Source organism: Arvicanthis niloticus, chromosome 22, assembly GCF_011762505.2.
Source record: "Arvicanthis niloticus isolate mArvNil1 chromosome 22, mArvNil1.pat.X, whole genome shotgun sequence".
Classification (NCBI taxonomy): domain Eukaryota; kingdom Metazoa; phylum Chordata; class Mammalia; order Rodentia; family Muridae; genus Arvicanthis; species Arvicanthis niloticus.
The window spans coordinates 13439818-13467664 of record NC_133429.1 but is presented as its reverse complement, the minus strand read 5'-3'; the positions used below and the strand labels follow the sequence as shown (position 1 = coordinate 13467664).

Genomic DNA, 27847 nt, shown 5'->3' with positions numbered 1-27847 from the left:
TAAATTTACACTAAGTATTTCATTTTACATTAACAATACATGACAAATTTACATGCAGTTTCTTTGTTTTAATAGGTTCGTGTGAATTCATTAGTGTGTTTAGGAAAGATCCTGGAGTACTTGGATAAGTGGTTTGTACTTGATGATATCCTACCCTTCTTACAGCAGATTCCCTCCAAGGAACCTGCAGTCCTCATGGGGATTTTAGGTAGCTGAAAACTTAATGTCATTTGCTGTCATCTTCATTATATGTAACAGTTGTGTAATAAAATGTTCCTTCTATAAAACCATCTCACTTTATGTATATGACAATCAGTTGTAGAGTGATTAGATAAATGATATAACTTTCTTTATTTTAACAGCAGAGGAAGTAGACTCTTGTCATGTGTAGAAGGCCTGGGCTGTAGTGGGATACCTGACTAAATATGAGCAGCTTCTGGATTTGATTTCCAGGATTGGGGGAGTGAGGAGAAGTAATGTAATCTTGGCTGATATGATAGTGTATCGTTTTCTTCTATGAAGTAGTCTAAAGTACTAGAGGCCAGGCGACTGCAGTGAGAAGACTGCAAGAGAAGCCTGTAGTTCTCACAGACTGTAGTCCTCCCTGCACCTGTATTTAAACACCGTGAATAGATGCTCCAAATTTAAGAATGAGGGGTCACTCTAACCTCATTGCTGGATTATAGTGACCATGCCTTTAGTTTTGGGTTGTCATTACACCACAAGAGCCCAGGATGAATAGCCCAGGGTGCTTATGAGCCTGGCCTGATAGTATAGCTGAAGTCATTGTGGTCCACATGAAAGAGGCATCCCCATTCTAAGAGGAGGAAAGCCGCACCACACCAGTGTCCAAAAAGACTTGCTATAGATAGTGTTTTCATGGTTTCTATGAACTTTGCGTGTTAATTCTAAAACTTATTACACTTTTCTCTCAGGTATTTATAAATGTACTTTTACTCATAAGAAGTTGGGAATCACCAAAGAGCAGCTGGCTGGAAAAGTACTGCCTCATCTCATCCCCCTGAGCATTGAAAACAACCTCAACCTCAATCAGGTGGGACGTTTTATGTGTATTCAGCTGCTTTCCCTGTTTGCAACGTGTATCATATCTTTACTATATTATACATGTAGGTGGTCAGAACAAGTAAAACGCCAGGAAGTTAATAAAAGTTACGGAGTAGAAGGATGGACATTAAAGCCTCATTGGAGGAGGTGGGCAGGACGCTGAAGGGTGTTAAGAATGCCTTCACTTTCAACTTGGGTCTGTGCGTTGATATGAATAGTCACAGACTGTATTTGGATAGTATTGCTACATAACAAATGACCATAATTGAGTGTTTTAGTATTTTTAAGCAATCCATACTTAACTAATCTTACAGTTTCTATGAGTCAGTCATGCCAGGACTTAGCTTAGTTGAACCTGTTATTATAATCAAGAACTTGGGTCTCATTTGAAGGTCCACCTGAGGACTCATAGGGCTCTTAGTTTGCTTAAATGGTTCTTGGCAGGATTTGGCTCCCTTTGGGCTGTTAGACCAAGGGTCTTAGCTGTGTGTTAGTCAGATGCTGCTGCCAATTCTGTACACAGTTCCCTTCCCAAACAGCCTTGTTTAGCCAGACTGAAGTCAGTGTCTTGTTATGTAGTAAAGAAGTGTGATGCCCTGTTAGCTTTGTCATATTCTGTTGTTTAGAGGCAGGTGTGAGTCTCACCCATACTCAACAACGGGGAGTACACAGTGACATGAACAGGAAGGAAGGAGTGGAAACTGTGACCCATTTTAAGACCCCCTGCTACAGAGAAGGAGTAAGGAGACAAAATAAAGTCAGCTACTAATGCATGGGCTTAGGTATCTAAACGCTTTAGATTAAATAACTTTGAAGATGGGGTAAATGTTTGAGTAAAGGGGAGATGTGTGTTCAAAACTTGTTATGGAATTGTCTCTCTGCATGACTTTTGTGGTAGTTTTCTCACAGCTGGGTGTGCCGATAGCATGGCACATATAGTCTCGAGGCTGGTGTTTTGCTTCTTCTTCATTATATAGCCCAGTCATAACGCAGTGCCAGAGAGAGAGAGACTGATCAAGAAAAATCAGTAGAACCTGCTGAAACATGTCAAAGTCTGAAAAAAGTTACTGTTTCATGAGGATCAGTGAGCGATAGCAGGGAAGATTTAGAATTAGGGTAGAAAAGTGAGATACAACAGTGAAGAAAGAGCCAGAGGAGAGGAAGGCTTGGGCACTGTGGGGAGAGAGAGAGAGCTGAGCAGGCAGAGTTCTAAGGTGAAGAATATGCGGTTCATCAACCCCAAGCTGTTCTTTGAAGTAGTAAGGTGAGCCTTCGAAGCTGTGCCCCTCAATGTAATGCTTGCTTTCTACCTTAGGTGTCAGGTTAGGGTTGGCAGAGAGGAGACAGTGAATGACGAGGAATAGTACAGTCTGCCTAAAACAGTTTTCAACTTTTTGTTATTTTTTGTCTGGGTTATAAGAATTCCAGTAGGAATTGGCTGGAGGGAAGGCTCAGTGGTTAAGAGCATTTGTTGCTCTTTAGAGGACATGGGATTGCTTCTTACACCCACATGGTGGTTCACACATTGGATGGAGGGGCTCCGATGCCCTCTTCTGACTTCTTTGGACATCAGGCATGCACATGGTCTGCGTACGTACTTGCAGGCAAAACAGTCATATACATAAAATAAAATAGAATAAATTAAGAAAATCCTAGGTGCTTATTTTAGGAGACATAGTTCTGTCTAAAATGCTTTGTGATTTTGGAGGGCCTATTTTTACCTGCAGAAATCATTGAATCCTGCCTTTTGTTATTTTCCCTTTGTTTTAGGGTGTCTAGGGTCTGTTTTTCTGTTCATTTTGCGATTAAACTTGCTAACTCAAGAGTACCTTCTTTTTTTGGTTGTGATTTTAAGTAGTTTAAATATATTAAGTAGAAAAGAGTATATTTATACAGACAATTAGGTATATTTATACAGACAATTAATTCTCGAAAACCACCGTTACCAGTTCCATGATAGCCAAAGTCTGCCTTGCAGGCAAATCTAAGACCAGCAGATGGGACCTGCTGCATTCAGCCCATTCTATATAAGCTCTGTGAGAACGTGGGGTGGGTCTCACAAATGGGATGTTGAACAAATGAAGCTGGATACAGAAGGCGCTTTACTGAGTGCTTTTACTCATGCATGTATGAAAACTGTCTGATGCATGCTACTGCAGAGCAGAATAGTGTTGGCACAGACTGTAGGGTTGGGAGACAACCAGAAGATAGTACCAGAAAGCCCCTGAGGTACTGACTGTTTTGTATTCGTTACCTTGGATGAGTTCAGTCTCTGCCTTATTTGAGCTGTGTACATAACGTTTTTGTTACCATGCTGTCTAGTTTTAAATAAGTCCAGTTAGCAGGAAGTCCCGGTGAACAAATAGACTGGTTATCATCACTCATAAGATGAAATGCTGCTGGTAGAAATGCTGAGAGGCAGTGGAGTGCTTGGGAGGCACAGCGGGGATCGGAACTGCCATGCCACCTCTTTACTGTCTTGGGAGTTTCTGTGTCTCGCTTAGTCCAGTGTCCTCATCTGTAAAAGTCAGAGTCTTAAACTTAGTTTGAAGAGTTGTAAAGACTGAAAACATTGTAATACATGTTCATACATGCTTATAAGATGTATGGAGTGGAGGAACGCTGTTTCTAGTTTTTGTATATATAGTATCATTCAAATAAATTGTTTATGATGGCTAGGAAGTACCATAAGACTAAAGTTTAAAGAAATTTTAACTTATATTAAATTATAGTATTAGGTTACTTTACAAACTTCCATTATCCAAGTAGAATTATGAACGCTTAATGTTTCTACTATCTTTTCAGAAAACAAGTTTATTTTAGCCAAACATTGTTATGAACAAACAAGGATTTCTAAGTATTTTAAAATGAACATTCTCCTAGTTGGCACAAATGATCAGTGTGTGACTGCCAGTAGTAAACTTTGCTAAAATCCCTAAGAAGTAGCTGTTAGATAAATAAAGACATGGCCTTCGCTGATATGTGTTTTCTGGAATGTAAAGCCTCATTGGCCACACAAGACTGGGCGCTTGCTCTGGCGTTCCGAGTTTAAACTGCCCTTGTTGTGCTTGGGTGTGCGAGTGAGTCCTGCCCTGGAATTGTCCCTCTGAGTTGTTGGAATTGATTCCATGTGCTGCAAAGGCACAGCGCCCTCACCGTATTCATCTCTTACTATGGCAGTTCAGCTCTTTCATTGCCGTCATAAAGGAGATGCTGAGCAGACTGGAGTCTGAGCACAGGACTAAGCTGGAGCAGCTTCACATAATGCAGGAGCAGCAGAGGTGAGCAGGCTGCCCATGGGCAGCAATGGACTGTGAGTCCGGACGGCTCATGGTTGGTTTTCTGGAGTATTGGATAGGAAGATTGATGGATTTTTCATTTGATTGTATATGAACTATTTAAAAATTTCCAACAAATTAGTAATTTTAAATTCAATAAAATAGGGTTGAAAATAGAGTGCAGATATGGAATATGATATGATCTTAGCATTTTTTTCTACAGAGAAAATCTGTTGTCAGCATCAGCCCTACCACTGAACACCAAGAACAAGGACACAGGCGTTCTTGGAATCTGTGGTCCCAGTATTATGATTTCTTCATCTCTTCTCTGGTCCCAGGAATATGGAAGCATGTAGTACTTCAGCATTTGCCCCTTTACTGTTAGAAGATTTTTCAGAATTACTGCAAAACACTGTTATTCAAAAGAAGACAAAGATGGAACTTGTTCATTGGAAATGCTATTTTATTTAAGTCGAAGGTTTATTATGTTATTTGCTCCAATGTAAAACATATGAGTTTAGGATACCCCAAGAAGCATCTGAAAGTCAGAAAATTGTATGAATTGTGAGCGAGGTCCCCAAATAGAGGCTCTTTAGCTTCTGTCCCAGTACAAGGTAAAGACTTGAGATAAATACTCATGATAGAATACTCACAAAAAAGCCCTGGTGTCTCTGTTTTCTGCGTTGCAGATAAATGTGAGGTTTGATGCATTAAAGTCATAAAACTGATGTTTGAAATGTATTTTAGGTGGAAACATTTTACTTTGTTGCTGGGCATTGGATGGACAAAGCAGCCCTTTTCTTTTTGTAAGACTTAAATCTGGTCATATCACAGGATTTATTATTTATATTCTAAACTTAATCATTACCTTAGATCATAAGCTGTCTCTCAGACATGTTAAAATCTTCAACAGTAATAAACAGAATTATGCCTCATGGCATACTGGTATATTCACTAATGAATGTTTTATTAAAGTTTTAAGTTTTCATATTTTCTTAGTAAATCTTAAGTTTTAAAAAAAGGAAAAGGTTTTTGTTTGTTTTTTATGTGTATGCGATGTACATGAGCTATGCATGCACAGCGTATGTAAGTCGGAGGGCGGCCTGCAGGACTGTTTCTCCTTCCACTCTGTGGGGCAGGGACTGGAGCTCAGATTGTCATTCTGCAGCAAGTGCCTTTTCCTGCTGAGCCCTCTCACTGCTCTAAATATTTCTCCCAAGGTTTATTCATCTATTATCTGTATGTGTGTGTACCAATGTGTATGTTTGTGCATGTGCATGTGGGTGCCTTTGTAGTCCAGAATAGGGACTGGAGTTACAAGTGTGTATGTCACCTGCTGTAGGTACTGGGAACTGAACTTAGCCCATCTGGAGGAGCAGCAAGTGCTCTTAACTGCTTGAGCCATCTCTTCAGCCTGCTGGCTCAAAAGATAAACATTGAATTAAAAAAGCAAACAGAAAAACAACAAAAATATGCAGACATTTCATAAATTATTAATTGATTATGTATTTAAGAGGGCAAAAGAGAGGGAGTGTGTGTGTGTGTGTGTGTGTGTGTGTGTATGTATGTATGTATGTATAATGTGTATACATGAGTGCAGATGCATGCATGCCATAGAGCATTAAGGGTGGGGTGGTTCAGAGGATAGCTTGTGGGAGGTGACGTCCTCCTTCCACCTTGTAGAGGCAGGGTCTCTTGCTTCTGTGCTGTACACGACAGGCTTTCTGGCCCTGGAGCTTCCAGTAGATTCTCTAGTCTTTGCCTCATGTTGTAGGATTGCTAGACTTATAGACATGTGCTGCCACTTCGGGCTTTTTTTACATGGGTTCTGGGAGTTGAATTCAGGTCATCAGGCTTGCATGGCCCAGATGATGTCGTTGTTGTCATCGTCGTTGTCATCATCATTTGGGCAGACAGACATTAACAGTAGAAAATAATGGAAAAATCTGAGCTGGAAAGTGAAGTTAATGTTTGTTTCTTTTAACTACTTTTTCGTAATTTTATCTATCTTGTAGGTCTTTGGACATAGGGAATCAAATGAATGCTTCTGAGGAGACAAAAGTTACACATCCTGGAAGTCAGGTCAGAAGACATTTATTTTATAGGAAATAGACGTCTGAGAGTGCCTCATTTAAGAGTTCTTAGTCTTTAAGGAACAAAATGACTTTGTTATTGAAATGTCTTCAAGTATTGGACTTGTATTTCAGCAGATTGATAAGGTCTTTAACAACATTGGAGCAGACCTGCTAAGTGGTGGTGAATCAGAAAATAGAGAAGATGGGCTGCATTGTAAACAGAAAAGAGTAAGTTTCTCTACTTTAAAAAAAAAAAAAAAAACATTTCCATTGTGAGACTTCCTATAAACCACATAGAGTTTCTGGGAAATGCTATGTAGCCTTTTGACAAGGAATAGCCTTTGAGTATATTTGTGACGTGTGTTGGGAAGGAGTGCAGAAGCTGTTTTTTTTTTTTTTTTCTTTTGCTATTTGACTCCCCCTCCCACCCATGGAACCTCGGCTCCATTGCTTGACTTTGCCTGCATGGTGCCATCACATGCTTTTAGGTGGCTGTCTACCTCTCCTGCATTACTGCTTTTCAGTAACTGATTGTGTGTGTATGTGGTGCCGGGAGGTTGTCCACATGTGTGCAGGCACCCACAGAGGCCAGAAGCGGGTGTTGGGTCCTCTGGTGCTGCAGTTACAGGAGTTGTGAGCTATCTGAAACAGGTGTGGGGAGCTGACCCCAGGTCCGGAAGAGCAAGTGCACCCTTTCTAACCATTGAGCTATCTCTCCAACTCCAGCTTTTCAGTATTTGAACTCTCTTCTTACTGCATTCCTATCAGTGTGAACACCAAGTCATGATCCATTCCTTCTTAGCTCAGCAGCTTTGCCTTTCTCTCTTTTATTCTGTGGTGACACCTAATGTTTATGGCCTTCATATATTCACTCAGGTTGGGTTTTGTTGTTGTTTCTGATACAGCTTAGACTAGTCCTGAACTTGGCTGTGTAACCAGAGGCTAGCCTTGACCACCCGCTCTCCTGTTGTCACGTTTACACACAGTTGTTAAAGGCTCATGCCACCCCAATTGTTTACCTTGACATATTCAAGGACTACCTGTCAGGTACTGGGGAGCACAGTGCTCAATTTGGAATTGCATGGCATTTTCTCATAAGTATACTAAGGTTGTGCATTCTCTTCTTACTCTTTTACTTGGTGTGTGAATGAATATCTGCCTTTGTGGTCGTGCACATGCATGGTGTACACTGGAAGTCAGAGGACAACTTGTAGAAGTCAGTTCTTTCCTTTTATTATGTGAATCCTGGGGATCAAACTCAGGTTATCACACTTGGTGGCAAGTGCTCTTAGCCACTAAGCTATCTTACCGAGCCCAGGCTGGACATTTTTGGCAAAAATACTATAAAAGTGATAGGGGTCCTTTCTTGTTTTATTTTACTAAGGATGTATAATATTGATATGACTTATTAGTGGTGAATGATATTTTAAAGAAATATTTAAATTAAATACAATTTTACTTTATAAGTAACCTGAAATTCAAGTACATGTTTTGTTCTGTTTCCATTTTAAAGATTTGCTGTTTTTATGATTTTGAATAGTACACTATAAGGTAATACTTTCCTATTGAAATTTTGGTTAGTATCCAATAAATCTCAATAAATTTCCTACTACTATTGAGTTCATTCTTGCATTTATTTACAAAATATAATTATCACATCATATGTGCACGTATGTCTGTATATAGAGCTAATAGACAGTTGGATACAGAGGCTTACAGAATTGTAAAAGGAAGTAACTCGAGCTTGCTATTTAGTGAGATAGATGAGTGCAAGGTTAGATACCAGCTTGATGCAGTGTGGACAGCAGAAGAACATGCTCATCTAATTCTCCTGTAGTCGCTCACTACTTACAGACACTTGTAGTATTGACATTAAACCGAGGGCCTTGGAAGTTCTAGGCAAGGACTCTAGCACTGAGCTCAATCCCAGCCTACTTTTTACTTAAATGTATTATATTGATTTATTGTCTTATTTTGTATGTGGGTATATATATGCATGCCAGAGCATTCATTGGTGATCAGACAACAACTGTGAGAGGCATTTGTCTCCTTTCCACCCTGTAGGACCCTGGAATTGAACCCAGGTCATCAGACTTGTCAGCAAGCTCCTTTACCTGACGAGCCATCTCACTTGCCTTTTTGTGTGTGTGTTGATGTGTACGTGTATTGATGTGCATGTATGTGTGCGTGTGTGTGTGTCCACATAAATGTATGTGTGCGTGTGTGTGTGTCCACATAAATGTATGTGTGCGTGTGTGTGTGTCCACATAAATGTATGTGTGCGTGTGTGTGTGTCCACATAAATGTATGTGTGTGTGTGTGTGTGTCTAAGTGTGTGTGCTTACTAGCATGTGTGTGTACACATGCCTGTTTGGGTGTGTACATGTATGTGTGCATGTGTGTAGTGTGTAGCAGTATTCATTCTTGCTACACAAATCGATCCCAGCCACATAGGTGCTCCTGGATACCTGCCCCAATGCTCTGGGTTCCTGAATGAAATACATACAGACTCAGCCTTTATATTTTGATATACCTTAAACAGCACAATGGCTGGGCCACTTTCTAACCTCCATGTGACTAATCCACCCTCCGATAGCTCCAAGTTATTACTTACTAAAATCTATATTCCATCTTTGCTGACCTAAACCCAGCCATGTAGCCCACTTGGGCCATGATCCCCTGACTCCTGCATGACAGCTATGTTCTCTGTCTGGTACCTCTCAGGCACAGCATCTTTGTCCCCTCCCATGCCTCCCCCCAGCATGGCAGATTTCTCCCTTCCTCCTTCCTGGGTCTCTTTCCCAGGAATCCTAAAAGCTCCTTCTCTGTCTCCCTGCCCAGCCATTGACTGCCAGCAACTTTATCTACCAATCAAAACCAACTGGGGGCAGGGTCCCTCAGCCTTACATATAGGACACTGCAAACAGGGTGTTTGGGGGAACCTGATGAGCATGAGAATACAAGCAGCTACACGTGTATGTGTGTGACTGTGTGTATGCTCACAAGCATGTGTCTGTGCACCTGATTGTTTGGGGGGGGGGGGGTGAGTGTATGCGTGTACATACCTGCTATGGTATATGCTTGTCAGTGTGCACCTGTGTCTGTGTGTGAGTGACCATATGTGCGTACATGTGTGAGTGTATGTGTGTGTGTGTGTGTGCATACATACCTGTTGTATGTGGAGGTCAGAAGACAATTAAAGCATCAGTGCTTGCTCTCTACTTTGAGACAAGCTCCCTTGTTTGCAGCTTTGTAGCCAGGCTGGCTGGCCTGCAAGCTTTCTGGGATTCTCCTGTTTCTACTGTGTATCTCTCTGTAGGATGCTAGGATCACAGATGCTTCTGTGTCTAGCTTTACTTGGGTTCTGGAGTCCAAATTGAGGTCCTCCACCTGCTTTACCCATTAGTCATTCCTCTAGCTTCTTCCTTTAGTTTGTAATTTGAGACACCATCTCTGTAAGTTGGCTTGACTGGCCTTGTACTCTGTAACCCAAGTCTTACTGAACTTGCAGTGCTCCTGCTTCAGGGTTTCAAGTAGCTGGGATTACAGATCTGTGCCACTAGGACTGACTCACTAGCTCTTTAGACTAAGATTTTCAAGTTGAACAGGAAATGAGTAATTCTAGTTGTAAGTTGTTTTTACACTGGATATGTTGCAGTTGGTTCTGAGAGTTTCCACCTGAGGTCAGATGTGGTGGATTCAGGATCTCCAGCGCCTGCCTTCCACTGAGTAGTAAGCACTGCTGAATGAACTGTGGTACACGTACCTTACCACAAATGATCTTGGTTTCCAGATGGGGTATAAAGTTGTGGTTGATTTTAATTTTGTTTTGCTCTGCTTTCAGGGATCTCTAACACTTGAAGAAAAACAGAAATTAGCGAAAGAACAGGAGCAGGCACAGAAGCTGAAAAGCCAGCAGCCTCTTAAGCCCCAAGTCCACACTCCCATCGCTCCTGTCAAACAGGTCTGTCTCTTTTTGCAGTTTCAAGCATGCTTACTAGTAAGGAGTAGAGTGGTAAACGGTAGTGTCTGTACAGATGTGCTTTTAAAGGGTAATGTGATAAGCGTGAACGTAGACCCTGCAGCAGCCCGAGTCACCTGTCACACCAACAGTTAGTCTCAGTGCTGGTAACCAAAGAGGACGTGCAGGGAGCTGGTGACTTTTAAGAAAATTTGTGGGTTAATAGTGCCATTATCAGGAGTGTTCTATTCAGGTCCTAAAGTATTTCTCAGGTGGAAGAAGCTGCCTGTCCCCAGCTTCTCAGTTGTAAGTGGTTTGTAGCTAGGTTAGGAAGAGGCACCTAGGCAGCCGCATTGATTTCCCTCTGTTGAGTACTGCTCTCCACCCTGCTGCTGCTGCTGCTGCCCTCAAGAGTCCTGCTTGCTGAGTGTGCCTTCACCGCTGGATCTCACTTGACTACGTCCTGTTCTCATCACCTCTAGTCATCACAGCTCTTCCTTAGAGGAAAAGATGTTTGCAGGCTAAGGGCAAAATCCAGAATAACTGTTCAATACCTACAGAAGAACACAGAAAAGAAATTTCCAGAAACCTTGATGAAATTCAAGTTCTCCTGTTTCTAAACAGTCAAATAATACCCATCTGTCTTGGGAGCATTCACTTGTTTTAAACTCACCATGTGTTGTCATCAAATGGATTGCCAGAATTTGCTTATAAGCTGTATAAAAATAAGTAGGAGTCACTATTTGGTCTGCGGGCTATAGTTCTCGGACGGTGTAGATCATTAGCTTGCCTGTAATTGTCCTCTATCATGTGATCTGTCAAATAGTTACTAATTGTAAAGTAATTTGGATTTCTTGGAGATAAAGTAATTTGCTCTTATTTTTCAGACTAAGGACTTGACAGACACATTGATGGAAAACATGTCATCCTTGACCAGCCTTTCTGTCAGCACCCCTAAGATTTCTGCTTCAAGTACCTTCACCTCAGTTCCTTCCACGGGCCTCAGCATGATGTTTTCAACACCCATTGACAATACAAAGAGAAATTTGACAAATGGCCTAAATGCCAACGTGGGCTTTCAGACTTCAGGGTTCAACATGCCAGTCAATCCAAACCAGAACTTCTTCAGTGGTACGAGTACAGCTGGCGTGACCACCATGACTTTGGGAGCACCTCCCACTATGTCAAACTTCAGTCCTCTGAGTATTCCTCCTGCTGGCGTGAAGCAGACTCAGCAGAGACCAACCGACATGTCTGCCCTTAATAATCTCTTTGGCCCTCAGAAACCCAAAGTTAGCATGAACCAGCTCTCCCAACAGAAACCAAATCAGTGGCTGAACCAGTTTGCACCTCCTCAAGCTTCTCCGGTCATGGGCGGTGCAGCCATGGGCACACAGATGAGTGTGATGGGACAGGCTGCCTTTGGTATGCAGGGCAACCCTTTCTTCAACCCACAGAACTTCGCACAGCCACCACCAACTACTATGACCAGTAGCAGTTCAGCTAGCAATGATTTGAAAGATCTTTTCGGGTGAGTTGTCTGTGCTGCTTTTTGGAGGGTCACTGCAGTTTCAATCATGGGAAAGCTGATTTTCATCAGTGTGTAGCTGGCTTGAAGAAACTGCTTCTGTGGGAGATGGATTGTTTCTGTGACAGAAAACACCTGCTTCCATGCCAGCCAGCATAGGAGTTGTGTGGATTCTAACAAGTTGAATTTTTTAAAGCATGGAGGATTTTCTCCCTATTACAAACTTCTCTTCAGGTTTTTTAAAGATCCAGTCCTTATTAGTCTCAAAGTGCAAAAGGACAACCGGAATTATACTGAATAGCAGTTTTTAAATCAGATGTTTTATTTTGGCTTGTAAATCTTCTTATTAAAAACCTTGAGTTGATGGTAACTGGAAGTCCATCTGGTAACTACCTTCATATTCATTTGTCTTCATTGAAAGGGAAGAATCTTAATGCTGTGCTAATTTGTGTGCATTTGTAAGACAGCAGGCAGTAACACAGAAAGGATTGCTTTTCCAGTCTTAATTTTCAAAGAAACGTATGCTTAGTAAAGCACAGCAAAAATGCTGCAAAATTAACTTACATTAATTTCATTGGTTTAAAAAAATTACCATTTCAAATGCAAAGTAATCATTGTAAGTTATATTTTAGCATGATCTGCCTCAAATAGCAATGTATTTTTTGCCTTTACTTGAATATATTTAGGCTCATTTTCTCTGTTGTATCACAGAAGAGCTATGTACTGATTTGTACAGAAGACAGAGCACTCTGACACGATATTCTCAACTACTGCCTTCCTACTTGATTTTCAATTCAAACTTCTGAGGTTGCAGCATATATGAATTACATTTTCAAAAGGAGATTTGTAAAAAAATAATTACACTATATTTAATGAGTAAACTTTTGAGATTTCTGCCATATTGTTTCAAGTATCGTAAAGTCTACAAATGAGCAAGCCATTGGGTACCAATAGGTTCAGTGTTAGCTTGCTGTGATGTCTGACCTCGTTGGTTACTACTACTACTACAGTTTAATTCTTTCTTAGACATCCCAGAAACTTTGTGTTCGGACATCTTAGTGTCTGTGATCAGTCACTGTTAGGAAGGAAGGAATCAGTTCTAAGAGGCCACACCTTACTTTCCGGAACTGTTCTGATGTCTGTTGTTAACTTGCTGATCCTACCACAGAGCCTTATGCTATAGACGTCATTTGTATTTTTAAAAAATATATTCCACTGTTATGTGATAATTATAAAACTCCTAAAAAACTCTGTATGTATTATAGTTGCTGCCATACAGTTTGTGGTTTTTAATTATCTGGAACCAGCAATCCTTAAATAAATCATATGAAGTTTATTAAATGGCTGAATGTTCATTCAGGATATATACGTGTGTGTGCACATGATGGGTATAAATTGTAGGGTTTGATTACAAAGTACAGTTCATGCTGATACCAATGCTGATAGCATCCAGTTAAAGCACACTTGTAAAAACCATGAGTCAGCAGTCATGCCTCACTCCTGAGTGTGCTGCACTCAGGTGGCATGACTTCAAAAGTACTGGAGGATGCAAAAAATGTCACTTAAGAAATGAAAAGCCGTTTTTGTCAGATACCTTCTCAACTTTACCTGATTTATTTTTAACATGATACTAATATTTCTTTTGGGAAATGTTTTATATTGAATAAAATTGTTATTGAAGAACATTTCTTTGGAACAGTTCAGTAGTTATTTTAAATTTTTTATGTGTGTGTATGTTTTGCCTGCATAGATATAGGTAGGTGCACCATGTGCATGCAGTGCATGCGAAGGCAGAAGAGGGGTTGGATCCTGTCTTGGTTATTTCTGCGACAAAGCATGACCACGACAATGTACAAAAGAAAGCTTTTAGTTGGGGGCTCATGGTCTTCCATCATGGTAGGGAGCACAGTACTGGAGCAGTAGCCTAGGGTCTACATCCTGATCTACAAGCATGAGGCAGAGAGAGAGAGGTGGGGCACTGGGAATGGCGTGAGCTTTTAAAGCCTCAAAGCCCAACCCCCCAGTGATACACCTCCAACAAAGCCACACTCCTTAATTGTTCCCAAATAGTTCCATCAATTAGGGATGAAACATTCAAATATGGAGATATATTTATTAATGTATATATTAATTTATTATATTAATATGTTTGTATAGGGGGAATTCTTACTCAAACCACAGCAGACACCCTGGTCCTGGAGTTAAGATGTTTGTGAATCACCATGTGGTTGCTGGGATTCAAACTCAGGTTCTTGAAAAACCAGCCCCATAACTACTCTTAACTGCTGAGCCATCTCTCTAGCCCTCTTTTTAAAGATTTTATAATGTAACTTGATATTAGTGTTGAATTTCTAATTAGGAGATAATATAACCATCTATGTGACTTAAACTTTAGATATGCAGAATTACTTGAAAAACCCTGTATGTAACCCTTAGGTAACTTATATTTGTTAAAAGTTACTTATTGGCCACCCCTCCCTGAGGGCTTTTGCATAGCCACTGAGGGAGGGAGATTTTCATGAGTGTAGCCATTATGAAGTCCTATGCTTCTTAAAACACCCTAAAGAAATTCAGACATGGGCTGGTGAAATGGCTCAGCAGTTAAGAGCACTGACTGCTCTTCCAGAGGTCATAAGTTCAAATCCCAGTAAACACATGGTGGCTCACAAACATCCGTAATGAGATCTGATGGCCTCTTATGGAGTGTCTGAAGACAGCTACAGTGTACTTACATATGATAAATAAATAAATAACCTTTGGGCCAGAGCAAGCGGGGCTGGAGTGAGAGGGAGAAGGGAAGGAGGGAAAAAAAAAAAAAAAAAAAAAAAAAAAAAGAAATTCAGACATGCATGGGGGTTAGGTTGGAGAAAAGGGGTAGTTGGACAGAGGAAGGACAGGAGTGGGAGATGGGCAAGAGGAGGTAGTGAGGTGGGGTGAATATTAATGAAACAAGAATGGAAATGGCGCAATAAAACCTACTATGTATAATTAATACATGCTAGTTTAAATGTGATAATTAGGGTCAGGGTATAGTTGTGTCATTGCAAGTATGAGAATCAGGGTTAGACCCCAGGGTTAGATCCCCAGAACACATGGGAAATTCCAGGTCTGATGGTGCACACTTGTCATCCCAGTAGTGGAGAGGTTGAAACAGGAGGGTCCCTGGGGCTTGCTGGCCAGCCAGCCCAGCCTAATTGGAGCACTCCGGGCCACTGAGACCTCCTGTCAAAGGTGGATGTGTTTCTGAGGATAATTCTTGAAGCTGTTCAACTTCCATTCACATACATATAAATGTGAGTGTGCCCCCCCCCCCAATTAAAAAATTACTTTTAAAAAGTTGTCTTTGGGGCTGGGACTCAGATGATAGAGTTCTTGTTTAATGGTGCAAAAAAAAGCCATGGATTTGTTCTCCAGCATTCTATAAAACTCTTATGTTCGTCTGTATTCTCATGAATGTAGAGTTAAAAGCAGGATCAGAAGTTCCAAGGCTACTCTTGGCTGTAAGTTCAAAGCCAAACTGCTAAAAGAGAGCCTGCCTTAAAAAGGTCATCGGGAATTGTGCAATTTTCTTTTAGCAGAATTGTACTTTGTCAATGGGAGTTTACACTATTTCTGTCAATTGACTTGGTACTGTTGCTGCTGCACTTGTGAAATTGCCCTGTATTTAGGCTAGTGTGTTTCTTTGTGAACCCAGTTTTTAAGTTGATAGACATTCTTAAGTCCATTTCAGGAACAAGCATTTAAATAAATCTCTTGTCTTAAAGTAGGAAGTTGGTGGGTATCTGTGGGCATCAATCAAAATAAATTGATTTTGTTGGTTTAAGCTTGAAATGAGATGTGCACCGGATTTATAAGCAGAAATAGAGCAACTTCTCTTTTTTTTTTTTTTTTTTTGATTTTAAAAATTTATTTATTTATTTATTTTATGTATGTGAGTACACTGTCGCTGTCTTCAGACAACACCAGAAGAGAGCATCGAGTCTTGTTACAGATGGTTATGAGCCACCATGTGATTGCTGGGAATTAAACCCAGGACCTCTGGGAGAGTGGTCAGTGCTCCTAACCGTTGAGCGGTCTCTCGCCCTGTTTTCTTGTGTTTACTTTGGAATGCTTGTGACCCTCCTTTTCATATGTTCTTTATCACATCATAGCTACACACGTATGGGAGAATACCCAGTGGCAAGCAGAGCAGACGCCGGGTTAATTTGAATATCTTTTCATGTAAGGTTCTGAGTTCATATTTCTCCCTACTTGAGAAGTGTCTGTTCAGCTAATTTGCCCACTCAATGATTGAATGATTTGCTTTAAAAATGTGAGGTCTCATTATTCCTGGTTGGCCTCGAATTCAGAGTTTCACCTGCCCCTGCTTCCCAAGTGCTAGTGTTAAATGCCAGACAATTGTTGCTTTTTAAAAATAGCTTCTACTATTTTGCTAATTTCATACATATATGTGATGTATCTCAATCCCAACTACCCCTAATTTTTCCTTTGCACACCTCCCCACATTTTGTCCCCATATTTACCGCTTTTGGAATATTTTAAGACAAATGAGTCTGTAACAATCCAAATTACCTAAGACTTGAGTATCTTTCGAGCTAAAACACGCAGTAAGACACATTTGTTTGTTTGTTTGATACAGGGTCTCACAGTATAGCTCAGGCTGCCTCCAGACTCCAGTACCCCCTGCCTCAGCCTCCAGAATGACGTAACTAACAGTATATACTGGCTCGAACACATGATGTATCACAACTGCTATGTAAAATACACAGCTGGAAGAAAAGCCTGAGAAAGTGCTGTTAGTAAGCATAGTATGCCTTATTTTACAGTTTGTAATTAAAACCCTAGAAAGATTTGACAACGTGGTTTGGGTCAAATGGGGTTGAGCCCTGTTTCTGTCTCTCTGAGCAGATGTAGAATCAGAGGGTCCAAGAGGTCAGACGAGGAGTGGGTGCTGCATTTCCCGACCACCCAGAGTTCGGTGCTCCGCATCTCACTGTGTCCTTTTGGAGATGCTTTAGTTGAGACTGATGTATGTAGCAAGCATGTAGTGTTCCCTGTTGATTTGGCCTCACCAAACGTACCCCGGGAAATTACTGTTGAAGACAGAGCAAAGTGGGAGGTGATGGAAATCTCAAACTCAGTGTCAGGGCTGCTGATCTGGGTGACAGATGAGGACGGTGGAGGGGGCAGGGTGGAGGACGGGGTGGGGGAGGACGTGATACTCAGGTCAGTGGTGCTGGCAGCGCCCAGATATGTAATGGAATTAGTTTGTAGCTTTGGGGAGGAGAGAATACAGCTGGAGCAGCCATTTCACTTAAATGGTGCTTGTTCAACCTGAGAAATCTTTTCTATTCCAAGCATCAGGTGGTTGCTACAGCCTGGGGTACCTACCTAGGCTGTAAGCCACATATTCCCATTTAAAAAGGTTAAATTCATTTTACGATGTCTTATTTAACTCGTGCCGTTTGGGTATGGGCTGCTATGTTTTCATTCCTTTTCTGGCTTGTTAAGAATTTGCATGTGTTTTACATTCAGCACATTCCCAATTAGACACCTGGGTCTCCACGTGTAGCTGGCAGCTAGTCTATTAGATAGTGCGTTATGTATATAAGCCACACTCAGCAGTGCAGAGGTGTAAACTGTGGCACTTGTCAGCTTCGCTCCAAGCCCAAGACTCTGCCAGAACTGGATGCTCTAAACTTGCTCTTCGCTGACAAATGCCAGGCTTCATCAGGAGAGGGCACTGGAGCTCCGTCACAGAAGCCTAGCTCTCTAAGCAGGGAAGCTGCCTCCCGGCTACTGTGGAGCAGATCCAGCTCTGCCGCTGTGGCTGGGTGCTCCTTAGCTAGTTCCTCCTTATGGTGGAAACAGATTGGGATTTCTCCAAAAAGCAGTATTAGGGTTGAGCCTCCTCATCTTAGGTACCCTGCTGTAACACAAAGCCCTTTCCTTGGCACACAGCCGCTGGTTTGCTGCTTTTTAGAGCACCTGCTACTTGGGTAGTGTTTGGCATCTTATTCCTCTTTAGGTAATTGGCTTCTAGCTAATACACACTTTATTAAAAATTTACCGTTTATGAGTCTTTCAGGGCCTACCCAGGGACAACTGACAGATGCTGGCGACGGGCATTGTCTTCAGTTAATGTTAATTCAGTTAATTGGACAGCTCCCACCCATGTTCCTGTGAATGGCCCTGGTTAAACTCAGTGGGTCCCAAAACGAAACAAAGAAAAAACACGACTATGGGAAGGAGACTTGTGAGGGGTTTGATGGGGTGAGAGTCATCAATACGTTGTACGTGAAACTGACAAAGAATAAATATAATTACATTTTTTTTCCCTGCCCAAATACCATGTCTCCTGTGTGACCCCTGCTACAAAACTTCTTAAAAGCAGATCCATGATATACATATACATACGCTGCAAAAGGCATGGGGTGTTAATTTGCTAGTTCTATATTAAAGCTTCCCTTTCGAAACGTTCTGAGCTGGGCATGGTAGCTCAGGTGTGTAATCCCAGCATTTGGGAGGCTGAGGCAGGTAGATTACTGGGCACTGGAGGCCAGCCGGGGGGTGGGGGTGGGGGCTCCATAGTAAGTTCAGGGGCAGTCAGAGTAGTAAGGTATCTCACAGGAAGAACAAGCAGGGTTATTCTGAAATGTGCTGATGATAGTGGAAGTATGGTTCAATTGTTTCAGATCTATTTAACACACACACACACACACACACACACACACACACACACACAGCAGCAGCAGCCTAAGTTGCTGATGAACGCTGCTTGTTTTTTTTATGCAAAGGTACAGTATAGAGGCATGTCTAGAATTTGTACGTAAGAATCAACATTGATGAAAGTTTAAATCTCATGACTCTAAGCCTGCTGGCCTTTCTAACTGCAGTGATGTAATGTCACCCAAGGGAGGCATGCCAAAGGCATGCTAAAAGCATGCAGTGCGTGGACTTCGGAGCCAGATAAAGGTGTATTTGTCTTCTGTTTTTTAAAGAATTAGACCAGAGTTACTTATTTGTTCGTGAGTTGGAACAAAGCCAAAATTGTAAAAGGAAAAAAAAAAAAACAAACAAACTCAAGTCTTCTTTGTGTTTACTTGATTATGAGACTAAGTCTTGCCTTGACTGTCACCCCAACCTCCTGGGTTCTGGGATTACAGGCATTCATCACTGAGACAAGTTACAGATGGTCATTTTTGTAAACAGAGGTAAAGGCTTTCTTCGGAGGCAGCTATCCTCTTGGGACTGCTCACATCTAAGGAGCTAGTCTTGGCTTCAGCTCCAGTCATGTGACTGTGCCTGATGTACCATCAGCACTGACCCTACATACACTCACCAGAGAGCATTTGTCAAAATGTCATGTTCAGACATGTCTGTGAATGCACTCAGAGTTAAGGATTCACTTCCCTAGACATTCGGAATTAAACTCACTGGAGCCTTCTGTGCCTGGGTGGCTGAGTTGGGGCTATGTGTTGTTACCTTTGTCACATTTAGCTTTGAACTGTTGTGAAACCAGTATTGGTGCCAGGAATGTCTGGTATACTCTAATCTGGAGTAGCTTCTTTGAGTTGGTGAAGGACAAATGTTGGACTTTAGGTCAGGAGTAGTGAAGGTTGTTAGTTGTCAACTTGTTACAAGATGGAATCCTCCCAGGTGATGGTCTTAGTGAAGGACTGCTTACATTTAATTGGCCTGTGGACATGTTGGGGGTATCTTAAGTAAATGGCTTGGCGGGACTCAACCCACTGTGGGGGGCACCATCCACTACGCAGGAGATTCTGAATGGTGTAAGAGCAGAGAAATTGACTGAGCTTGGAAAGGGAGCATGCATTTGTTTCTCTCTGCCCCTGATTGTAGATACAATGTACTTGCTGTTTTTAAGTTCCTGCCTTGGCTTCCCCACAAGGACACAAACTATAACCTGGAACTATAAGCTGAACAGACCCCTCTCTCTACTGCTTTTTGTTGGGGTGTTTTATCGCAGCAATAGAAGAGGAACTAGAACATGTACTTCTAAGCAATCGGTTGCTCTGTTCTTTTTAGAATCTCCAAAAAGCATATCAGATATCAACAGCAAGGGGGCTGCAGAGATGGCTCAGTGGTTAAGAGCACTGACTGCTCTTCCAGAGGTGATGAGTTCAATTCTCAGCAACCACATGGTGGCGCACAACCATCTGTAATGGGATCTGATGCCCTCTTCTGGGATGTCTACAGTGTACTCATATAAATAAAAATAAATAAATCTTAAAAAAAAAAAAAAAAGATATCAACACCAAAAAGAGACAGCCAAATTTTTAGGGTACTATACCAAACATACAGGGTGTCGCTAGGACACAGGGTTCAATGCTTACATTTCTGGCTTCAACTTTCTTTTTTGTTTGTTTGTTTCTGTTTTGTTTTAAACCCTTCTTTGCTGTGATTTTCTTTTTTATATAAATATTTTAAGTGATGTATATATGTGTATGCCTGGGTGCAAGTTTGTACACCTGAGTGCAGGTGCTCTCAGAGGCCAGAAGAGTGTTGTCAGATCCTCTGGAACTGGAGTTGCAGATGGTTGTGAGCCAGCAGTGTGGATGCTGGGAACCAACTGTAGGTCCTCCATAAGTATCCACACGGCTGGCTTAACCAACCACTGGGTCACATCTCCAGTTCACGATTTGCTTTCTTCAAAAATAGAAGCACACGGTGTTCGTGGATTCTCCTGCTTTGGAATTAGAGTAAATATTTACACGGATTGAGTTTAAATCTGTGTCTTTCACAATGCAGGGCAAGTTTTCTCAGGGAAGTCACACCTTCCCAGCACAGGGAGGTTGGTAAAGTGTGTGGAGGTCCTGGCTTGGTTGCTGTAGATTGGTAAGTGCCCCAGATACTCATGCTTCATCACAAAGCCGGATGCCTTCAAAGCGTTTGAATGAAAAACAGATGCACAATTTGTCACCGAGCACAATTTTGAATGCATTCATTCTTCAAAAAACTAAGTTCCAAGGTGTTGCAGACTTGGAATTTCGAGCTTCTTGGGGCATAAATATGAACAGGCTTTGGCCTGGTCCCCAGGTTTGCACTGCAGTTGGACAGGTAGTTGAGAGAGAGAGAGAGAGAGAGAGAGAGAGAGAGAGAGAGAGAGATCACATAGGCTGTGGCTGGGAGCCAGGGAGCAGGTACTCGGATTAGTCTGGGGAAGCTCTTCACAGAGGAGACAGGACCGGAGCTTGGGCATTTGGAGCCCTTTTAGAAGGGTGTTAGTTAACAAAGGGTTTTGGGTGAGCCCCAATTTCTCAGATTAAATTGGAGATCCTGGGGACGGGATTGGTTGAGATAACTCCCCAAGTCCTTCTGAAATTAGGGGTCATTATTGAGTTGACTAAATTTGCTATCATTGTTATTTATTCTATTATTGTTTTGGCTTTTTGAGACAGGGTTTTGCTGTGTAGCCCTGGCTGTCCTGGAACACACTCTGTAGACCAGCGTGGTCTTGAGTTCCCAGAGATCTGCCTGCCTCTGCTTTCTGGATGCTGGAATTAAAATCATGCTTAACCACCACCCAGTAATATTTTTAATCACGGTCTCACTGTGTATCCTAGGCTGTCTGAAGCTTGGGACCCTCTTGCCTCAATTTCCTCAAGGGCTGAGATCGCAGGAGTGCACGGATGTATTGGTTGGTCAATTAACATTTGTTTCACATTATAGCTCAGGCTGGCCTTGAACTCCTGACTGTCCTCTTGCTTCCATCTGTCAAATGCTGGGATAACAAGCATGAACCATGGGCACCTGGCTTTGGATAATTTTTTTATGCATATGCATATGCATATGCATATGCATATGCATATGTGGAGTGCGTGTGTGTATATGTGTGTGTTCACATGTGTGGGCACACATGTGTCTGGGTATAGCTGGTTGGCATTGGGCATCTTTTTCTATGACTATCTTCTACTCTAAGGCAGCATCTTACTTTAGCCAGCTTGCTCTGGAGTTACCCTGTCTCTAGGATACTGAGATTACTGGTGGCCACCATGCCCTCTGGGTATTAAAACTCTGGTCTTCATGTTTGTGTGGCCAGCACTGGCGCCTGTTGGCCCATCACCTCGGCTCTCTTTCAAGAACTTTTGATGAGAAGGAAAAGTGGGATTAGTGTTAGGTTAAAAATTTGGCATTAAGGCAACCACAAACCAAAACAATCGACAGTGTTATTTGCATCAAACTATTGATATTTTGAAATATTTTAAATTAAAATATTTTAGAAGTTTAAGAATTCGCCAGAGTTTGAAACGTTTTAGGATAAATAACATTATTTGAAGAACGTGGCTGATTTCTGGGGGAAGTGTGTATGCTGTGAATCTATTGAATCTACAAAGTACCAGTAGATGTCGCTGTTCCCCAAGCAATTCACATTGGCCTGTTTTCTGCTTGCATCCTTGTAACATAAAGAGGCTGGAGAAAACTGTCAGGGGTAGTTTGCTTGTGGTTAGAGTCATTAGAAGAACAGCACCTCAGGAGAAAGGCTTGTGGAAGGTGTGTGAGTTTCTTCCTCATTCTCAACACGATGAAATTATCTGGTCCCTCAGGATTTTGTCGTACCTCAATAACAGCAAAGGTAGAGCCAGAGAGATAGTTTAGCAAATGAAGGTGCTTGCTGCCAAGCCTGATAAGCTGAGTTTCATTCCTGGCATCCACATGGTAGAAGGAGAGAACCCACTCAGGCAAGTTTTTCTCTGACTTACACACACACACACACACACACACACACACACACACACACTTAATTGTTACAACTGCATTTATTAAATTTACCAGATTTTATAATTTATTTTGGTTCCGGATGCCACCTAAGTATCTATGAAAATTTTAAAGTCATTCTGCATGGAGTATAAAGCAAAGACATTGCCCACCCCGCCTGGTTTAATGACACAGGGTCAAAGGAACACTTCCCATTTCCTCAAAAGGAGGGGCAATGATTCATTGTACTTCCCAGCCAGTATCTGTACATAGCCCACAGGTAGCAGGTGCTTCAGGAGAAAGGACAGTTCCACTGTTGTCACCACTGGAAAGTAGAGTAAGATATTAATGTGTTTTGTTGTGGAGAGTGATGCCTTCTAAAAACGAGAGGCAACTAAGGACAGCAAGCAAATGAACAAATGGCTCAGATTTACTTGGTTTTGCTTTTTGAGACAGGCTCTTACTGGAAAAAAAAAAAAAGGCCCTGGAAAGCCTCAAGCTTGTGGTGATCCCCCTGTCTCTGCTTCCCCTGTCTCTGCTTCCCAGATGCTAGAATTAAATAAACATGCTATTACCCTTGGCTCATAAATATGAGTTCTTTCATAATAAAACCTTGAGAGTGTGAGTGTGTATGTGTATGCACATGTGCATGTACTTGTGAGTGTGATGCAGGATGCACATACACACACGCCATGGTGATAATGTGGACAACAGAGGTCAGTGTTCCAGGGTCAGTTTTCTTTCACGTTGTTGAGTCAGAGTCTGTCTTGTTTCTGCCATTCTGCCATGGGCCTCTGGGTAATACTTCTGTCTCCATCTCCCATCATCCCAGAGGAAGGCTGGGGTAACAGATGCATGCCATACCATCAGACTTTTTTTTTTTTTTTAAAGCATGGGTTCTGGGGGTCAAAGTTAGGGGATCCAGCTTGTACAGCTTGGTGTGCCTTGCCAGCCCATGAGTGTGATTCCTGTCCCATCTCTGTCTGATGCCCCAGTACATTGTTAAGTCCTTCCCTTTTAACAATGAGAGGCGGTAGTGGGCCTGACCCAATTCTGTGGGAAGTTACAAGGCTTAAAGGGGGAAGTTAACAGTTTTATAAATACACCAAATCATTTTAATTTGTAAAGAAAATATTTTTTGTGTGTGTATGTACATGTGTATGTATTTGAATCTGTGTGTATATGTGTGTATGTGTGTGTATGTATGTACATGTGTGAGTATGTATTTGTGTTTTGTGTGTGTGTGTGTGTGCGTGCGTGTGTGTATGTGTGTGTTTCATGTGTTGAGACCAAAAGAGGCATTAGAGCTGGAGCCACAGCTGTGATCTTCCCCATAGAAGTGCTGGGAACTGAACTTGGGCCCCTTGGAAGAACAGTAAGTGCTGTTAACCACTAGAATATTTCTCCACTCTCCAACCCATTTTCTTTTATATCATAAATATATATATGAATATATTATATATTTTGTCATATGTATAATTTTTACCATATATAAAAATTATATATTATATATGATATATATGTGATATATATGTAATTTCATACATGGACACTGTATTTATGTCCTCTCCACCCCTCCCACAGAGTCTTTTTCTAATAAGTTCTTGAGGGCCAAGTTAATTGAATTCCAGTACTGACTGGACTCAGCTGAAGTTGGTGAGACAAGTTTGGCAGAGTAAACTGAGAATTTGTCATCGGGTTTACATTTTGCTCCTTCCCAAAACTGACTTTGGATAAATTCTCAGTTAGTCTCCAGGTTCCTTATATGTAAAATGGGAATAATGTTTGCTCATCCATCTTCAGCTCATCCTCGTCTCTATTCTAGTTTGTGAGAGTGGGACCCTAAACCTAACAGGGAAGCAGTCACAATGGGTTGGGATAAAGGTTCCTGTTTGCCTCCCTATGGGAGCATCTCATCCAGTCTGCGGTCCACAGTAGAACTGGTAAGCCAGGACCCAGGAAATCATTGCTCTGTGGTCATTTCTTTTCAACTTGTTATCAGTTTAATTTCAGCCAAACACTTTATCGAAAGCAAATGTATTGATGTGAAATCTTGAAAACCAGCACCCTGCTCTTTGTTTAAAAAGCGTCTATAAGCTTACCTACCATCAGGTGCCCGTTAAGGTCCCCATATTAACGGGTTCATACAGCACCACACACAGCATACTCCACACAAGGCCGTTGTCCCCACCTGTTTCGGCTTGCCTCACTGTCTCTTCCTGAAGCTCACACCACGCCTCCATCATAAGGAAGACCTCTTCCATTCCTATCTGCCGGCTGCAGCTGGCATCCTTGCTCAGACTTGACGGACACTTTTCTTCACATTTATTTGTTTCGTTCAGAGGAATATTGTTTCCATGGTATCACCATTGCCTAAAAAGCCACCCAGAAGACCTCCAAGAAAAGGAACAACAACAGCAAATCAGTGAATAAAAGAAGCCTCAGTTCTGAAAAGTCTGGTTGTATGAGTCCCAACTGCCCACTTCTGTAGTAAACCAACTAATACACAGAGAATATCTATTTTGGCTTCTGTTTTTGGAAGCACTGGTTAGTGATTAGTGGGGCCTATTCCCTTGGGTCTGTGGTGGCCTGTTGTGGTGAAAGACACACTGGAACATCATGTGCCCTGTGGCTAAGAAACAAAAGAACAGAGGATAACATCAGGGTTTCACAGTTTGCTTCAAGCATCCCAGTGTCCTAAAGACCTTCCACTTGGCCCTGCCTCCTCAGGACCTGGTAATACCAATCTAAGGAGGCAGCCTTTACCACATGGACATTTTGGGTGGTGGGGGAGCAAAGTGTTTATTTCATCTTACATTTCTAGCTCACAAATCCTCACTGAGGGAATTCAAAGCAGGAACAGAGGCAGGAACTGATGCACAGTCCACAGAGAAATGCTTTTTACTGGTTTGCTGTTTAGTTCTTCATTTAGCTAGCTTCCCCTCCCTCCATCTTTCAACAGAAACCTCTTTTTAAAAAGATTTTATTTATCTTATTTATATGAGCACACTGTAGCTGTCTTCAGACACACCAGAAGAGGGCATCAGATTCCATTACAGATGGTTGTGAGCCATCATGTGGTTGCTGGGAATTGAACTCAGGACCACTGGAAGAGCAGTCAGTGTTCTTAACCACTGAGCCATGTCTCCAGCCCCCTCAACAGAAATCTTAATACCCCACAGGAAGAAAAAATAGGAAGTTGAATCAATACATTAGTATAAATACACGACTTAGAAAGCACACAAACACGTGTGAAAGGCAGTTGGTTAAAGATTAAGTTTCCTGTGTGTCACAGTGAATGGAAAATTAAAGGCTTTATAATAATCAAATATATATATATTAATAATCAAAGGCTTTATAAGTTTGGTAATGCTTAATACCAAGATGCCCATACAATCAGAAGTGTAACCCAATATCCAACCTAGATATACCAAATGTCTTTGACTAGTGGAGACACACGAAAATCTGCCTCCATCTCTCTCTCTCTCTCTCTCTCTCTCTCTCTCTCTCTCTCTCTCTCTCTCACACACACACACACACACACATATCTCCTAGCTCATCCTCTTCTTCTCCTCCTCCTCTCCTTCTTCCTCCTCTTCCTCTCCTTACTTCTCCCACCTTAGCTCCTCCTACATATCACCTTTCATGTTAAAATAAAATTTCTCTCAAAATACAATTAAGGCATAACTATACCAATTTGTATCAGTAAGGTACAAGATAGACCTAATACCCAGTCCATCATTTTGTTGACTAACCAGAACCTCTGTTATCTCTCCTAACTAAAAGACTTAGTTCTGAACCTGGCTAGAAACCATGTACAAATACCCTGACAGGTGGTTTGCGCTTGTCATCCCAGCAGTGAGGAGGTAAGGCAGGAGGGTTCCTGAGGCCGGCTACTCTAGCCTACTAGATAGCTCCCGATCAGTGAGAAACCCTGCCTCAAAGGATCCTGAGGAGAACACTTGAAGCTGTCATCTGGTCTCCACATGCACACGCATGCATGGTCGCATGCACGCACACACAGATGCATTATAAAGAAAGTGTAACACTTCTAACAAGTGATGGATCTTCACATGATGAATTTGAATATTGATCTCACAAGATGCATAAACACGGACTCAACAAGGGCCACAGATTCGAGATTAAGTGCTCAGACAGTAAGGCTCTTAGAACAAAACACAAGAGGAAACCTTTGAGGCCACAGGACAGCTGTGAAAGAAAAAAAAACTGTATACATTTTCTCATCAAAATATAAAAAGTCTGCACTTCAAAATATAGATGGAAAAATGGAAGCACAGGCAGACTTTGGAAACTGTTTGCAAAACACATATCTGACAAAGAACCTGTGTCCAGAACACATACCCATAGCATCATTAACAAGCAGACAAAACCCACTTAAAATATGTAAAGTATCTAAAGACATTTCACACACACACCCACTCCCGCAAAAGATGCCAGTGGCTCATAAGCACGTGAAAAGATAGTCAGTGTGTCATTAGTCATTGGAAACTGCTGATTAAAACCACAGGGGGATGCTGTTATACCCACCATAGTGGTCATTTTTTTAAAAAGATGGGAAATGAATATGAAGAAATGGGAACCATCAAATGGGCTAGAGGAACTGTCAAATACAGTCGCTTTAAAAATAACGTGGCAGTTTCTTAAAAAGTGAAAAGTGCGTTTTCATATTAGAAATTTAAAGCATTTACCTGAGAGAAATAAAAGCAGAAAGACATATGCAAATGTTCACAGTAGTTTTATTCGTAACAAAACAAGAACATCAAAAGTCCATCAATACATCAATGGGCAGTGTGTGGCACAGCCGTATGATGACTGGCTATTGATACAGGCAGTGTGTCCATGTAATGAAATGTTAATAACGGCAAAAGGGAACTGATGCATGCTGGGCGCTGGACATCTCACATAGTGAAGGAAGCCAGCCACGAGAGACCAGATCGCACATGATTCTGTTCATAGGAAATGGCCAGAAAAGGCAACTCTATAGGAACAATACGTGTGTGGTTGCCAAGGGCAGGAATGGCGTCTTTGATGGAGATTTGCCGTGAGTAGGAGCGATCATATGAGATGATAGAAATCTTCTAAGATGCCTTCATGGAGGTGATTGTTCAAGTTGGTAAATTCCACAAAGACTCATTGTGCTATTCCCTTTGGGAGAAACAGACGACGCTGTTTGGATATGCTAATCACTGGTTGTGTAACC

General features: G+C 41.7%; 1 protein-coding gene across 4 annotated transcripts in view; it reads left to right on the top strand.

Annotated features, from left to right (window-relative positions):
- Nucleotides 1-13592, top strand: part of Scyl2 (SCY1 like pseudokinase 2) — a 50870-nt gene extending 37278 nt beyond the window's left edge. For 2 of the 4 annotated variants that reach the window (XM_076919948.1, XM_076919946.1), the window contains 7 exons: nt 76-208; nt 936-1054; nt 4246-4346; nt 6359-6425; nt 6554-6646; nt 10263-10382; nt 11267-13592. In XM_076919948.1, coding sequence (XP_076776063.1) covers nt 76-208; nt 936-1054; nt 4246-4346; nt 6359-6425; nt 6554-6646; nt 10263-10382; nt 11267-11914 — 1281 coding nt within the window. In that variant the 3' untranslated portion in view covers nt 11915-13592. Of the gene's footprint in view, nt 1-75; nt 209-935; nt 1055-4245; nt 4347-6358; nt 6426-6550; nt 6647-10262; nt 10383-11266 lie in introns of all 4 variants that reach the window. The other 2 variants (XM_076919947.1, XM_076919945.1) reach the window with 1 other exon arrangement.
- The last annotated feature ends 14255 nt before the right edge of the window (nt 13593-27847 follow it).